The 17,689-nt window shown below is 38.7% G+C and overlaps 1 protein-coding gene across 9 annotated transcripts in view; it reads left to right on the top strand.

The window, feature by feature from the left end:
• Positions 1–14,041, top strand: part of POPDC1 (popeye domain cAMP effector 1) — a 32,674-nt gene extending 18,633 nt beyond the window's left edge. For 4 of the 9 annotated variants that reach the window (XM_074862187.1, XM_074862189.1, XM_074862188.1 and 1 more), the window contains 4 exons: positions 356–464; positions 2,437–2,604; positions 6,168–6,309; positions 13,716–14,041. In XM_074862187.1, coding sequence (XP_074718288.1) covers positions 356–464; positions 2,437–2,604; positions 6,168–6,309; positions 13,716–13,840 — 544 coding nt within the window. In that variant the 3' untranslated portion in view covers positions 13,841–14,041. Of the gene's footprint in view, positions 1–355; positions 465–2,436; positions 2,605–6,167; positions 6,310–7,733; positions 7,925–9,734; positions 10,651–11,509; positions 11,615–13,715 lie in introns of those variants that run through there. The other 5 variants (XR_012628099.1, XR_012628100.1, XR_012628101.1 and 2 more) reach the window with 5 other exon arrangements.
• Positions 14,042–17,689: the final 3,648 nt, after the last annotated feature.

Here is a 17,689-nt window from a genome sequence, read left to right as displayed (position 1 = left end):
GGCTTTGTCATTTTTCTTTGAAGTCATTAGCTGCTCATTACTGCAAAGCTAAAGGAAGCCTGATTTTGGTCTGGCTGTGTAGCATAACCCTGCAGACCTTTTTCATTTTGAATGGCAACATTTTGAGGATACACACCACGTTTGGCAACTTGAGTTGGCTGGTAGTCTGTTCTGCTTTGAATTGGTGAGGTTTAGGTAGAAAACAGGGTAGCTCTGGGGCTGAAATTCCAGAAGATGAACATGTTTTTGCCTTTTACCTACTGCTTTACCATTGTCAGTAATCATAACCAAATTTAGATTAAATTAATCAATCTCCATGACTTTAAAATGTTGTTTCATACATTTTTATTTCCAGAATGAAGGTGTCTTATCGAGGGCATTTTCTGCATAATATTTACCCCTGTGCCTTTATAGATTCTCCTGAATTTCGATCGACACAGATGAACCGGGGTGAGAAATTCCAGGTACACTTTGCTTTTAATGTCACTGGATATGAGCTGATGAGATCATTAAAAAACAGAGTATAAATTTGATCAACAGTGAACTATTTGACTTGCATAATTTTGTTAGCTTTCTAGTACTGGTGTTTCATGATGGATCATATCAAGAATACCTTTTAAAATTAAATGCTGCAAACCAGTATTGTGATGGTGTTTGCTGAACAGTCTGGCTTTCACTATTCTGTTCTCTTTTACTGTTTCCAAGTTTATTTTGTGTTAAGAGATTATTCAGGAGAAATAATTTAAGAGAGAGCTCTACTGGAAAAAGAGATGATGTGAGCAGTCTCATCACTGGTTCAAAAACAGAAAAGGAAAAATAATTATTGTAATATTTGGTGTTACTAAAATGAAACAGTAAAAATTCAGGCATTAGTAGCTTGAAACTGGTATTTATCTAAATGTATTAATGCTTCTGTCATTTCGAAAATTGTTAAAGCAACATAAGCTGAAAGAGATCACAGTATTTTTAATAAAAATATTCATATGGGGAACAATAAGGGTATATGTCTCTAGCAGTGTAATTATGTTAGTACATTAAAGGATATATTATATTCTAGCTTGTGGGAAAAAATATTGTTAGAGAAGTTTCTTTTTCCTATAGTACTGAAATGGCTATTTTGTTACCTCTTACGTGATGTTCTTTAACTGGGTGTGTGCAATAATGACCAGACCGTGGCTGACTGGGTACATCTGCACTGATACCCTGGCAGAAGAGGGAGGGAGAGCAATGTAGACTCCAAAATCAGGGATTGATGTCATATGTTCCAGTCAAATAGTAGGCTTAACGCCAAGGAGGGAGAACTGTCCAGATGTATTCATTTCACAACAGCGAGGCATCCGGCAGCACAGCCACCCTCTTGGCACTGCCTGTTTTCTCTCGTAAGCGACTGGATGTGAATCGGTCCCTCTGAAGGGAAAAGGCTTATGCCTCAACTTCTGCCTTCTTTAAAAATTACTGTAATCTGGTACGGTGTACATCCTTCACTCGTGAGTTCTGCTTGTTACTGCCATATAAACACTCTCAGCATTGCCATTGCAAGAGGATACAGAATCAATCTTGAGGACCCCATCTGCTGGCAACGCTGGCGAATTCTTCCTCAGCTTGTGTGCTTATATTACAGACCGTGAGGTTAAAATCCATGGATACATGACAGCTTCCCATTATTTCTTAGGCTTTATATATTTTTAATTTTTCAGGAGGTAATATTAGCTTGTAATAGCAGAACACCTTGATTTCTCTGTAGATGACTGACTTTTCCTTGCAAAACACACCGTTGGGTATCACTGAACGTTGTAGGTTTTGGTGTGCCATTGCCCTCTGCCGGCACAGGGGGACAAACCTGGCAGGTCCAGCCTCCCTGGAGAGGATGCAAGCTACTCTGTAACTATCAATAGCTGAATTATCAGTAACTGAGCAAACAGAACCTTAGCTCAACTGCTAGAAGGTGGTACTTGTGGGGTCAGCAGGGCCAACAGTGAAGAGAGAAAGATGAAAATATGTTGTTTAAATCCTTAAAAACTCTTTGATGGAGACCTTTGGATTATACCAGTTGTTCCTGTTTGGTGACAGCGACATAAAATAAAGCCAAGCAACATGTAGGCCTATTGGGATACAAGTAGTGTCATCGCTGTAGGACTGACTTTATGTGTAAGTCTCCTAACATAAATGCTTTTACAGTTTGGGAACTTATGACAGATTTTTTTCCCCTATTAGCTTTCCCCAGGTTTTCTGAAAAACAAATTGGCTATGCTTATCAGTTAAAAGTATGATGATATTAAACATCTGAGATGTTTTATGTTTGCAAATATCACCTTCTAAGGGATACTGAAAAGTTTTATGGCTTTAAGAGTTATTTTAACTGGAGGCGCAAATAAAATTGTATTCCTTATTTTAAAGCAAAATAGCATTGCTAATTCTGAGCGTGTATTTTCTCAGGTCACCATTATTGCAGACGATAACTGCAAGTTCCTGTGCTGGTCCAGGGAAAGGCTGACTTATTTTCTGGAATCTGAGCCATTTCTTTATGAGATCTTTAAGTATCTTATTGGCAAAGATATTACAAATAAACTGTATTCACTGAATGACCCGACCTTAAATGACAAGGTAAGCAATTGAAGTTTTATTTGGGAATTTTCCTCCCCTACACAGATGAATTGTTATTTCAACTTTAAATAATCTTAAAGAACTTTTTTTTTAACCTGCTGCTATCAGCTGCTGAATTCACACTCATTGCCTTTTGGTGCCGAAATATGAGTCAGTGCAACATTTTTGTCAGAAGCAGTATTGATTATTGCTAAATTAGCACAGTAATGTGCAAGAAAGATGAATAACTTGAGATTCAGAACTGATCAGCTAGCACAAACATTTCTAGACAACTAGTAGACGTGATGGCTGGTAGCTAGAAAGGTGCCTCTCCCTGGATATCCTTTCTCATTAACAAATGGGTGCCTTTGTACAAACAAGGTTCCGAGCTTCTTTCTTAAAGAATTTGCTTGCTGGGGTCAAACTGGGTAATACTGATTGCCAAGAAGAATAATTTCAACATGTGTTTGAGGGTTGTAAATACAAAAAAAAAAAAAAAAAAAAAAAAAAAAGACATTATGTTGACATTAGTGGAGGGAGGCATGAAATGCATATAAAATATAAATCAATATAAAATATTAAGTGACCTGAATATAACTTACTCTTCTTGGCATGTAGAGGGGAGTGTGTTTTAGGTGTCACAGTAAGTGTTCTGGGTATAGTCATGGATACATTTATTATCCTGTTTTACTTTCATTTTGTCTCCTTAGCTTTTCAAGTTCTGGATGGTAACTTGGCTGCTGGTGTTTGGTTTTTTTATTATTTATGTGGTGGCTGTAGGGTTCTCATACATCATTTATTTGAAGAACTTTCACCATTTATGAAAAGCTTTATAATAGAGTATTTTTGTATTCTGTCTGTATTTAACTCACACTAACTCAGAACAAAAGCCCTTCTCATCAGATTGCCCGTGAATATCTCATATAGGTTAAATATTTACTTCTGCAAAGTTGTGAATTTACTACAAAATGATTCAGAAGGAATGACTGCCACTGCTGCTATACAACAGACTTCAACAGACTTAACTTGTAAAGTCTTTATGGCTAATTAGACATTGTAAGTTTTCTCAATTTTGAACTGGTTATAGAAAGAGAAAAGAAAGAATTTCTGGAGAAACAGTTTAACAGCAATAAAGCACTGTTTATTGTGCCTTCCAGTCAGTGAAATAGAGGATTACACTGTCTTGCAATCAGATCCTCAAAACTCTTTTGGATCACTCTTTTCACCTTACTAATACCTGTGGTGGTTTAGCCCCTGCCGGGGTCTGAGACCACGTGGCCGCTGCCCCTCCCCCACAAAGGGAGTGAAATACAAAGCCCCGAGGCTGAGTTAAGGAAAGGTTTAATACAGCAGTGCAACAGCAACACAACAAACAACAACAATAACAGTAACAGTAATAACAATGAACAGAGCAAGATATCTACTGATACAGCAGTGAGCACAGAGCGATGGCATAACACCCGCGTTCACCGACTCTCCCGCGCTTGGGCGCCAGGAGGTGACATCAGCATGGTATTGAATAACCCAGCTGGAGCTTCCCCTGCCACTGATGGGGAAACTTAACCCTATCCTAGCTAAACCAGGACAATACCATAAGGTAAAAATGATCTAGCAGGAATGTACCATCTATAAAATACATCTTACAAAGTGTGTGGTTAAAGCTGCTTTTTTTTTTTTTTTTTAAATAAAAAAGAATTACAGGAGAATGTTCTGTGTTAAAACCCACATCTACATAGGCAGTAAGTCATTTCTGGAGTATGGCATCTGAAAGGAACATGTAGCAACATGCCTCCTGCGTGTGCATTCTGACTGCCTCTCCTGGGAGACTCCTGTTCTTCACACTTTCTCACCACGCCCTTTTTTCTTTTTTCCCCTCTTTTTTCCTCTTTCTTCTTTTTTCTCTCTTTTTTTCTATTTTCCTTTTTTCTCTTTTTTATCCTCTATTTTATTTTCCTCTTTTCTTTCCTCTTTCCTTCCCTTGTTTTCTTTTTTTTATACATGGATGACAGCATTAGTGTGTCATGCCTAGTATACAAAGTCATCTGCAACAAACTTGTGCTGCTGACTTCTGGCACTGTAGAGCTTCAGCACTAGTATAAGTATTTCTTGAAATGGAAGTATAATGAAGTACTTACTGTAATGTTGTAATTGGTTGTTTTTAAGTGAAAGGTCCTTATCATACTAAGTATTAAAAAAAACCCTAACTTCACTCCTCCTTTGACTTAATATCTGAACACTTCAGTTTGTACCAAGTCTTTATTTTTAGTGACAATAGTCACATGAATTTAAGATTACTGCAACTGTTTTATCACAGTGACTTGAAAATGTATGTTATAAAAATTAAGAGTGAGCATTTGAGAAATCTGTAGTACCTTTTTATTCTTCCTCAAATGAAAATCCTGTTGTACACGCCCTTCCTATATAGCCTAGGACAACAAAAATCTGTCAAGTAAATTCTTCATTTCCCCATTGCCAGAACCCTGTGGGCGTGTCATTTCTCACAGGCTTCATTGTCAAATACACACATTACTGGTGTCTTTAATGCTTTTTAGCTGGTGACAATCTCAACAGAAAATTTTGTAGTTGAACTCTGTACACAGGAGCATACAAGAGAACAGCTAAAACAAATTCAGTATAGATTACTCGTAATCAAGATGATAGTAAGAAGATAAGTATATCGATTCATTGCATGTTGGAAAACAGAAAGTATCCACTTATTTGTAAGGAACCTTGTGATTTTCTCCTACCTAAGGGTATTTTCACTACTGTTGGGAAAATAGTCATTCCTCTCTGCATGAAACAGGATGCTAATTCCTGACTTCTAAAGTTCAGTAAAGTGGAGTTATCCATTATGCTTTTGTAATTGATTACTACCTTTCACATACACCTCAAATAGCATTCTGACTTGCAGGAATACTTAACAAGGTACAATGTATGGTTTCATATAAGTATTATAGCACAAAGACTTCTCGGGAAGACTACTCAAAGCAAATGGAAGCTCCTAAGACCATTTGACAGGTAAAGGATAACATTCATGAGATGCATTTAATCTGTCTTCAGCAAAATCAAGGGCCAAATGATCATCTGCTAGGAAGGAATGACATTTACTGTTTTCTAACATTACGAAATAAAAAGCAAGGAAAGTGAAGAAGTCTCTGTTAAGATATAAATTGCTAAGCTCTGTATATAGTGTGCTGTCTTGTTTAGCAAGGAGGACCAGGCTCCTCATAAAGGCTGTATTTAATTGCGGAGCATCATACCTGAATAATGAATTGCCAAATAATAAAAATCAACTTTTCTGTAGGAAAATACAAGACAAGTCCAGTGCAAAACAGAATTAAAATTGAATAATCAGAGGTTTCATGCTTGTCAGTATTCTAATTCCAAGATATTACTGGCATCTTCTATTTTCATTTAAAACAATTTACACTGCGTAGAATCTTCTGCTCTAACTAATTTCTTGATTCATGAATAGTCATAGCTGAGACCAGAGCATCTACTACAGAGGAAATAGTTTTTTTCCATTTTTATTTTAATTTACTTGATAACTTCTTTTAAATACTAACTATTTAATTTTTTTTTAGGCTTCAAAAAAGATTGATCGACAGCCCAGCCTTTGCTCACAGCTCTCTGTGATGCAGATGAGAAACAGTATGGCCAGTACCAGTGACAGTGAGGATGGCTTGCAGATGTTTCTTCGCGGGACTTCCTCTGCATCCTCTCTTCGTGAGTGCTCAAAATAGTTCGTGCCAGTTTTGAACACAGCTTGGTTGATCATAAGAGAGGATTGTGGAACCCCTATTGTCTTCAGTGGGAGCAGACAATAGCTTTTTGGATGCTGCTGTGGAGGGACCTAACTGTAGGGATCACTAAGTGGAGGGACCTAACTGTAGGGAATTCATAAGATGCATAATGCTTTTTATGGTAACTGAATCTACCTCATGTAGATAATGGCAAAAATCCAGCATGTATTGTAATAATTTTTGGCGTAATGTGCATGTGTAGGCATAATACGGAATGTTTATAGCAATGGGGCAAAACTGTGAATGTACAGCGCCTGTCACAGTAGTATCTCCTTTGGTCTGTGACTGATGCTTATAGAAATTAAAAACCGAAACAAAACTTTTTCCCTCAGCATTTTGGTGCTCTGCATTTCCTCCTGAGATAGTTTGTATTGTCAGGGTTTGGAGAAATCTGGTGTACGACCAATACTTTGATGCTACCTGGAAAATCTCCAAATATCCTGTCAGGCTCTCCTTCCCTGTGACAGGAGTAGTAAAGAACAAATGAAATGAGGGAAGAAACCAAGTCTGACCTCTGTGCTTCTACTCTTGGAATTTATTTGTTTATAGAAACCTTCTAAACTATTCTTTGTAGGCTATTGTTATTTTTTACTTTTAATTTTCCTGAATCTAAACTTTAACAGTAGCCTGAACTCTGAAAGCATCTTTTGAACAAAAAAACCCAGAAGATGCTCAATTTTCTCATTTGGCATAAGCTGTTAGTTTAACGGAATTTAAAAGGATCATCTAGGATTATTTATTTTTATTTGGGAAATATTATTCTTTAGTAATTAGAATTCAAATATATGAGGAAAAAAATCACTGCTGGTTATTTACAATGGTTAAACTCTCAGAAGAGAAAGTGGTTTTAAGTATTTGCAGTTTCCTGTTTAATTATCTGTTCTCCATTGTGTTCCTCACAGTTTCATCCAGGAACTCCTTCAGACTTGGAGGGCCTATCTGTTTTCACTCCTTAACATTGGTATAGTCTGCATGCTCAGATAGATGGAAGCAAAAGCCCGGCTAGTGTTTCACCCTACTAGAATGTCGAGGGTGACAGTTGGGATAGTTTGATGAAAAATTCAGCATTTTTTTCTTTATTTCTCCTCTGTACCCTGAAAGGACATTTAGAATCACAGAACAGTTGGGGTTGGAAGGAACCTCTGGATATCATCTAGTCCAACCCTGTGTTCAAAGCAGGGTCAGCTAGAGCAGGTTACTCAGGGCCATGTCCAGTCAAGCTTTGAATATTTCCAAGGTGAGAGATTTCACAGCCTCTCTGGTCAACCTGTTACAGGGCCTTACCGCCCTCACGGTGAAAAAGATTTTCCTTATTGCAACTCATGACTGTTGTCCTTTGTTCTTTAGTGCATGCCTCCGAGAAGAGTCTGGCTCTGTCTTCTTTATACCCTTCCATTAGGTAGCCGAAGACAACAGTAAGATCCCCTGAGAACCTTCTGTTCATAAGGCTGAACACAACCAGTTCTTGCAGCCTCTCCATGTACGTCATGTGCTCCAGCCCCTGGCCATCTTGGTTGCTCTCCACTGCACTCGCTCCAGTATGTCCATGTCTGTCTTGTATGGAGAAGCCCAAAACTGGACACAGCACTCCAGATCCTGTCTCACAAGTGCCATATAGAGGGGATTAATCTTTTTCATTGACCTGCTGGCTGTGCTTTTGCTAATATGGCCCAATATATGCTGCTAATATGGCCCAATATATGGATGACCTTCTTCACTGCAGGGGCACTCTGCTGACTCATACTGCATTTTGTGTCCACCAGGACCCCCAGGTCTGTTTCTGCAAAGCTGCTTTCCAACCAGTTGATGTCCAGGCTGTACTGCTGTGTAGGTTTCTTGTGTCCCAGGTGGAGCAATTTGCTTTTGTTGAACTTCATGTGGTTTCTGTCAGTTCTTTTCTCCAGCCTCTGAAAGTCTGTTCTGACCAGCAGTCCTACCCTCTGGCCTATCAGTAGTTTCTCTCACTACTTGGCTGTTGTCTATGAACTTGTTGGGAGTGCACTACATCCCATTATCCAGATCATTAATACATTGAACATTATAGGCCTTGATATTGGCCCTTGAAGGACACTGCTGGTAGCCAACTGCCAGCAGGGTGTTGTACTGCTGTTCACCACCCTGCGAACTCAGCAGTCCAGCGAATTTTTTACCCAAGCTGTATTGCATGCATCCAGTCCATTTCTCACCCATTTGGCTAGATTGGTTCTGTGACAGGCTATGGAGGGCCATGCTACAGTCCAGGTAAACAACATCCACTGTACTCCCTTCATCCACAGAGCCCGTCATCTCACCACAAAAGGTGGTCAGACTGGTCAGGCAGTCTGCCCATGGTAGATCCATGCTGACTGTTCCCAGTCACCTTCCTGTCCTTCATGTTGCTTGGACGTGGCTTCCAGGAAGACGGGCTCCATAATCTTCCTGGGAACTGAGGTAAGGCTAATAGGCCAGTAGTTCCCTGGATGCTTCTTGCCCTTCTTGAAAACAGCCATAATATTTGTAGTTTTTTCTCTCCCCTGACTGCCATGACCTTTCCAAGATGATAGAGAGGGGTCTTGCAATCGCATCAGCCGACCCTCAGCATCTTTGGATGCAGCTCATGTGATTCCACAGTCTTATGTTTTCCCTGTTGACTTAAGTGCTTCCTAACTCAGTCCACCCTTTCTGTAAGTCAAGTATCAGTCTCCCAGTCTCTACCAGTAGACTCAAAGAACTGGGAGGCCTCAAGACAAACCTGTAAAGTAAAAACTGAAGCAAAAAAGAAAGGTGTTGAATATTTCAACCTTTCCACGTCCCTAGGTTCTGTGCCCCCCTGAGCCATAGTCTTGCAGTTTCCCTGGTCTTCCTTTTGTTGCCAATGTATTTTAGAGGCCTTTCTTCTTGCCCTTCACTAGATCCAGGTCCAGCTGAGCTTTGGCTTTCTTAATTCCATGCCTGCATGCTTGGACCGTGTTTCTGTATTCCCCCCAAGCAGCTCATCCATGCTTCCACTTTGTGTGTGTGTGTGTTTGAACTCTGTCAGGACTTTTCTGTTCATCTATGGCAGCCTTCTTCCACGCTTGCTCAACTTTCTGTACACTGGAATGGACTGTGCTTGTGTTTTGAGGAAGGTGTCCTTGAAGATCAGCCATCTGTCCTTGGGTCCCTTTGCCCCTGCAGGCCATGTCCCATGGGTTCCTGTCAAGTAGATCCCTGAGCAAGCCACAGTCCCCTGTCCTCTGGTCCAGGGTTGTAACTCTACTATTTGTCTCACACACCTCTCAGTATCTTAAACTCCACCAGTTCCTGGACACTGGAGCCAAAGTTACCATCAGCCTTCAGCTCCCTGATGAGTTCTTCCTTGTTCATCAGTGACAGGTCCAGCAGAGCACCTCTCCTAGTCGGCTCATCGGTCACTTCTGTGAAGGAATGATCTGCTACACTCTCCAGAAATCTCCTGGACTGCTTGTGCCCAGCCCTGTTGCCTTTCCACCAGATACTGGGGTGGTTAAAGTTCCCCACAAGTACCAAGGCCTCCGATCATAAGGCTTCATCCGGTTGTCTAAAGAAGGCTTCCATCTACTTGCTCTTCTTGATCAGGCAGCCTGTAGCAGTTACCTGCCATGAAGTCTGCTGTGTTGGTCTGTTCTCTGATCTTTACCCATAAGCTCTTGACTGGCTTTTCACCTGTTCCACAGCAAAGCGCCATGAAATTGAAGCCACTCCTTTGCGTAGAGCGCCCTTGGACAAATTTGCATACTCAGAAGCCTGAAAGAAATTGTAAAAATGTGTTTGTGCAGTTATCTAGAATTAAAATTCTCTTTCAGGTTTAGCAGCAGAACACTTACACACCAGTATTTCAGCTTTGGGAGACAGAAATCTAAATGCATGACGTGTTCAGCTGTAATGACATTAATCCCTAAGATGCTTTCATGCTTAGCACATACTTGATAAATGCACTTTCCTCTGTTGTACTTTTCCTTGGTTTGTGTACCATAATTTCTCATGTATGGGGTGTGCTTTCCCCAAAAGAGGGGTTTAAATGTCTTTTATATTCCAATATTGCTCGGTCCAACAGTGGTTGGTGTAGTTTATACTGCCGCTACCCCACTAGCAACGGTAGGTGTGGCAGCAGCCTCCCAAGTCCAATACTTCCCTTACTTTTGGGGAGTCAGAGGTGTTACCCATCAGCAGTGTATCATACACCTCGGGAAATACTGTCCTTTATTTCTTCTGTGCATTTTAATTAATGTGAAATTTCTGACTTCTATAAAGGTTGGTAAAAAGTCTCGATGAAAGGTTATTTATCTCACTAAACTGTAACACTTCCATCTTCCTTCTTGCCAAAATAGCTTGTTAGTTATTCCTGGGTACTGTCATTGCCAATGAGGGGTTCGTTACCAAGGTGAGCTCTGCTTAAAGATTTGTATTCACTTTGGATTGTGGCCATGTATGCACTTTTTTTCAGATCACAGGGAAAAGTGATCAAAAAAGCTGCCAGTTGCCTTCCCACTGTTGTACTTTCAAAAACCTTATCCTGGGTGCTCTCAGTGCAGCAGTCAGTCTTTTTTTTTTTTTTTGTCTGTTTTTTAAGATTCAGTATGAGGTGCATACTGTCCCAGTGCTATTCCTCTGGACCATGCATTCTTCTGCAATCATGCATTCAATTATTTAAAAAAACACCCAAACAAAACCGTTGGACCCCCAGAATTAGTGAGGAACATATGGAAATGACAAACTTTTAAATTTTTTTAATTATAAGAAGAAATTAATAAGAGAAACTTATCTACAGGAATACTGTCTTGTCATTGCTAGGTGATTGTTGTGTGGACAAAAGCTTCCCATTACAAATACGATATTTGACTACAACAGTACAAATAAGTTTTATTCTCCTAATTTCCATATTCTTGAAAAATTGACCATTTATATTTTTGTATAATCCAAAATTTTAAAATTATGCTTTTATCTGTGCTACAAACAATAAGCTTTGACTAATTTTCTCAAGAAATTGATATAAAACTTTTTTGAAAGTGTTTAGTAGTGAAAGAGTGAAAAATACTAATTAGTAGTCCCCAAACTGATTATTAACAAAACTGTGTTTCGAATTTAATTGAGAAGCCCAACTAACTGTTTGCTTTTATATTAAGGAAATAACCAACAAGAGTTCTATAATGCTTACGGAGTGAGTCGTTTGCAGCATGATGTTTTCTGTTGATAACATCACATTAACTCAGCAAAGCATCCTCAAAAAGGTATTAAAGTGGGGTTTGTTTATCACGTGATACTTGTGCTTGACATCCGTGATCCATCTGTATGTAATTTGTTAATAAATGAAATTGATGCGTCTCTTTTTCCAAAATCTGAGTTAAGCAGAAATAGCTCAACCTGGTTACAAGGATAGCTTCACCTAACTTTCAGTCCTTTAGAAAACATTTCGGTATTAATTTCTATTTAATAATTCTATTTTTTGATAGTCATTCATATACTACTTAGTGATACAGGTTCTTTTTCTATGCTGCTTGGTTTAGATCACTAAGATTTGCTGCTCTGTGAATCTGTATTTCCAAACTTCTAAGCTAAGCAGGAATGTAGAAAAGATTTAATTTGATAATCCTTTTAGTGCTGTTATTTCACTGTGTGCTCCCTATGTTACACCCAGTTTGAGGTTAAAAGCAGGATTGGGTTTCATGGGAAATGGCATTTTAATATGGGCATTTGGGCTTAGGTCCTCGAGAGTGCGCAACAGGGAAGGCCCAGGTATGGAAGGCCCTCAGTCTCTTGAACATCTGTCCAACACTGGACATCAATAGACAAGGGTTTTGTATTTCAAGAAAATAAGGGCATGTCCCTAAACCAAACAACTTGACAGTATTAGACCCAGTATTGGTTCCTGTTCAGCAGACTTAAAAGATTTTATGGCTTCTTACTTCTGATTTCTGGAGAGAACTAAGCACTCTGGAACAAAAGAGAACCAGTCTAAAAATGGTAGTAAACTAGTAATAAAGTAATAAAAAAGAAGTGCTTAATAATTCCAATATTTTAAAATGTGTGCAAATAACCCTTTATTGTGGTAGTTTTTGAATGTTAAAAGAAAATACTAATACACTTTTAACACAAAAAGTTCTAAAAAGCTAATTCCAAATAGCGTTTGTGTGAATGTGGCTTAAAAATGCAGTAATATGATAACCTGCTGGTCTTGCCTGTAGCTAGTATTTTGTTCTCTGTTTGTAACATATGCAGCACAAAGGAGTCCTTTTTCATAAATAGGCTTCCTTAGTAGAGCACTTTACTGTATATCTAATAAACATTTTTAAAGTAGCAAAAATAGCCCTGCAATAACAGTTGTGTTATGGCTACCGGTATTTTTTTCAAGAAAGTTTGAATTTTTAGCTGGTATACAGATGATCTGTCAGACAGGACCACTACCTCTTGCTCTTTTCTTCTAAAATGGTATTTCAAAGATTTCATCATATGCTAGCTGTTTACAACCTTGTACCGTTGTGGTGATTTAACTCTAGAAGAGGGTACTGAGAGGAAAAATGGTCCAAGCACAGAAGCAATTTCAGAGTGAACAATGGGAAATAAACCTGAGCTCAAAGGAGCTCTCTGGTTTAACACTTATGCTGAAAATTTAACTACAATCGAGGTAGTTTGCAGCGGTAACTTGCACAAAAACTCCATTTAATGTCTTACCGGCAGTGACCGTTACCTGCACTCTGCTCTGGCAAGCTTTGTGAGTTGCTGCTTTTCTAGACTGTCTTAGAGCAACAAAGTTGCTGTTAGGGAAAAGTTACATGGCCTCACCTGTTAATCTTGTTTTCTCTATGCCTGCTTATGGGGATATTGTATTTTCCATGAGTTTTACATTATCATGCTTTTAAGGCCGTTAGAGGTACCCACCTGAGGTTTGCCCAGTACACCAAGGAATTTTATCACAGCCGAGGCAAGTGTGCAAATGTACATACCTTTTGTACTTAGGGCAGTCATTCACATCATTGTTTGTGGAGAAGAGTTAGTGGGTGAGTGTAACAGTGAGAAAACAATCACCAGGGACACAGCATTGGGCACCTTGTGCAGTCAGGATTTGCACTGAATTTGGGGAGAATAGCATGCCTGTGGCCAGCTGCAGGGTTTGAACCTCGGAGGCATTGCTGATTCATAGCGGCATGGCTGTCCCATGGCTAGGATTTCCCGATGCCTGTGGCCAAATAACAAAGAAACCTTCACTTATAAAATCTTCTCATGGGGGAACTAGGACAGGATCATCCAATTGTGCACATTTGGACACAAATAGGTGTATGTAGCAGATAGGTGTTGTTAGATTAATTGGTAATTTCTTTGTAACTGTGGCAGGCCCAGGCCGGACGTCTCCCTACCTGAGAACTTCGGCAAAAATGAAGCCCATAGAAGAAAGTGTTGAAGATGACGTCTTTGAAGCATCATCTGGTGATAAGCTTGAACTCCAGCGGCTGCCTTAAATGGATGTGTCCTCAGGCGCATCAGAGCTTGCACAAGGCTCCAGTGCAAGAGGAAGAAGCTGAATGGGGGAGGAATTTGAAAGCGAGAACTCCACTTCTACGTGTTTGAATTTACCATAGCATATGTCAGCGACTTCTAGATGGAAATGTCACATTTTATTTTACTTCTAAATAAAAAAAAAACCAACAAAAACCCTAAAACTTCTATGGGTTTTATTTTTGTTTTCTGGACACGGGTATTTGCTTTATTTCTACTTTGACTCTTGCCATCATAAATTTAGTATCAAGTGACTGACTAGCCTGAAATTTCTAAAGACTTACTTGGAGCAGAATATCCCCAGTTTCATTTCCCTAAGTTTCTTAGAAGCCTGGATCTTAGTGTTTTTTGGTGGGAGATTCTGAAACTGTTTCCAAAGCCATGTTGCCATTACCTACCATCATTTTTGTGAGAATCTCATGTGAAATAGTGCACACTTTTCTGCACTTATTGGGAGGTATTTGCCTCTAATTCTGGCACTCCCTAACTTGACTGCTTGACTCTACAATTGTAATAATGACTTCAATTTTTTTTTTTCCAAATATTTAAATTTAATGTTCCCTTTCCAACGTTCTTCTTCTTTAGGGAACTGTATTACATAGGCAACCACTTCCTTTTGCTCACAAGGCAGTCTAACAAAGGCTGACAAGGTCACATCTATGCTATGCAGCCCATCCATGCCAAACACACATCTCTACAAAGCTGTGACATGTCTAGTGACTCCCAAGGAAAAGATGCCCATTCTGGTTTCTTGATTTGCTTTTTTAAGATGGGCAAAACAATGTGCTTTTCCTTAGTCTTATCCATGGAGTGATTGAGCTGTTCTGGATTGACCTTTCCATGTAGCAATATGTGAAGTAGAAATGACATTTGATAGAGGAAATTTGATTCAAACTCTCATGACTGGGTAGCTGTGAATACAGTAAAGCACAGTCTCATAATGTGAGGCATTGGGAAGTATTTATAACAGGCACTTGTTGGAGTCCTGTCTTATATGTGGAGATGCATAGATGGTAGCTGTCCTTCTGTACTTTGGCAATTCTTGAAATTTGTTTGCAACAAATAGTATCTTTTAACTAACTAACAGAAAATAGATACTATTCCTTTTATGGAATTGCACAAAACTCAAATACATACAGTAATAGAAGTTTATGCCAAACTTTCAAGCAGTCAAAGGTGTCAAAGTCTGGTTTTGCTCTGTTTTCTGTCACTCCATTTTAATTCTAAAATTTCTCCTGGCAAAGGATCTTGGAATCAGCCTGCATCTGACTTACATAACCCATTTATATTCTCCTCAAAAGCTTGTGCAATATCAAAATGTGCAGATAAACAAGCAATTGGAAGTTTGACCTGCATTGTCAGCAGTCCTTCTTCTGTGAATTTAAATTCAGTGTTTAATATTACATCAAAATGTCTTGTGGTTTGGTCAGTTCTGCATTATTAAAAATGTTGCACTGGGGTGAGACATACTTACTAAATTGTGTAAATAGATATAAAATACCTTTATGCCACACATACACAAAAGAAAGCACACTGGCTTCTGTTGGAGTTGATGTAGTTTATCATCTAAATCTGATTTAATGTTAGTAATGTCTTTATATGTAGAAAATAGGAAGTTTGCCTGCAGCTGTTATAACTTAGACACAAGTGTTAGTTGGAACAGCTTTTAAAACAACTGGTTTGATAAACCAAAACGATAGGTAGGAGAAGTTGCGGGTCTACCAGATAGAACTGGGATTCAGCAACTAAAACATAAATGCATATTTAAAATTATACCACATTTTTAGTAGCTGACTGTCAAGTACTAGCAACTGAACAGATTACACCATGAACAAAAGTACAGTAGAAAACAAGGAAACTGAATATATTAGAAATATAGGAAACACTCTTCATGCCATAAAATGCATACAAAGGAGAAATATATATCCTCATAACTCCAGTAACTGCTTGGTGTAAAGTTTGAGTTTTCTGATGTCCTGTTTCTTTTAATAAAAATAATTCTTGCAGAACATTTCAGTAGGATAAATTATAAAAATACACATTTATGTTGAGACCTCTACAGGTCATCAGATCCAGCTGCCTGCTCAAAGCAGGGGCAACTTCCAAATGAGTGGAAATGTCATAATGATGGAGACAAAAATACTAAGAAGTGCTGTTATAGGAACATGGCTACATGTGAGGTTCATATTGTCTAAAATGCTTACTTTCCTTTTGGATTACAACACAGACTTTGTAAATAAAACAATTCTATATATTTTTGCAGGTTTTGCAAAAGTTGTTCCAGGTTGTTGATTATCAAGCTGTGTAAGTAACGTGATGGTGAGAGACTTGCAGCTTGGTGGGCGAAGGCTTCATTGCTTGTGGCAGCAGTTTCAAGCTCTGTGTAAGAAGTGATGTTTTAGTCTCATTCCAGAGAAAACGATCCCTGTGGATAAAACAGTCGAAAGAAGGATGCTGACACATGATTTTTGGTGGTTAGGACTAAAAAAATCATGTAACCAACTCATCTGACCATGCTGAAAATATGCAAAAAACCCCTGTCCTCCTCCCTGGATTATAAACAAAAGATCTTTTACACATAGGGAGCGAGTGCATCATTGGTTCAATGTCTCAAGGATAGTAGCTATATTGCTGAGGTTGCCTCTTGGCTACTGGGAGAGTAAGAGAGGAAATGGGAATTATTTTACTTATGAGGAGCCATGTACTTGTCCTGATGTAATTTTCCCAAACTTCTGCCATTTTTCATCTCCTTGAAGGAGAAAAACCAAGCTGGTGGAATAGACCTCATACCCAGGGTGACTGAAGTAAAAGTACCAGCTTCCTTCCTTCTCCAGTAGAACAATTTCTCTTGTACTGTTATCAATTCAAGTACTATTCAATGCCTGGAGAGATTACATTTCCTGAACAGAATCTGTCTTAAAAATCAGGGAGGCCCTGCAGGAGCAGAGCTCTGCATGCCCTGTTGTGTATCCCAGCCTCAGGACCATAAACTCTTTGCTGTCTGGGAACAAAAACCAAGTCATCTTTATGCCTGCAAAGCACCACACATGCTAAGGATACTGCAGCAATAACACTGCAAATAATGATAAATAACTGTGTTAGTCTACTGGAAGCAATACATTTTATTACCTAAAAATATGTAACTGGAAGTTTTAAATTTCCTGATGAATGGGTAAAATTAATAGCAAATAAGTTTACTTGATAAACATAACTTGCAAAGTCTGTTTACCTCCATTTCTGTTGTTTCAAATAGTTGTTTATGAGACAACAGAAGTTAAAATAGACTGTAGCTTGCTTTTCTGTATTGAATGAGGCACCCCTTTCCATTGCTGTTGCAGAAGGTAAGGAAAAGGTTCCTGTAATAATGCAGATTTAAAGAAGTACTTGTGTGCATGGGTAGAGGATGGTCTGTAAACCTGTTTTAACTCATTTCAATGTGTGATTAGTAAATCAAACATAAAACAACACATATTTTAAAATCATAACATCACGTTCTGTTGATCATAACTGTAAGTGTGCAGCAGATACGAATTGTACTAGCAAATAGTTATATTTACTAACCAGAATGCCTGTGAGGAAAAAAAGGAAGATACTTTATCAAAATGTATTTTTTATATTTTTTTCAAGAATTCTGTGATTTCAGTGCATTTATATAAACATAGTAAAATGCATATTGAGTACTGTATTTGTCAGCAAAACTGAACTAAAAGGCGTCAATTAGCTCTAACAAGAATTGTCTGTGATTCACAGAATCACGGAATCATCAAGGTTGGAAAAGACCTTGAAGATCATCTAGTCCAACCATTAACCAC

Source organism: Strix uralensis, chromosome 3, assembly GCF_047716275.1.
Source record: "Strix uralensis isolate ZFMK-TIS-50842 chromosome 3, bStrUra1, whole genome shotgun sequence".
NCBI lineage: Eukaryota > Metazoa > Chordata > Aves > Strigiformes > Strigidae > Strix > Strix uralensis.
This window is presented reverse-complemented; position numbering and strand designations above follow the sequence as displayed.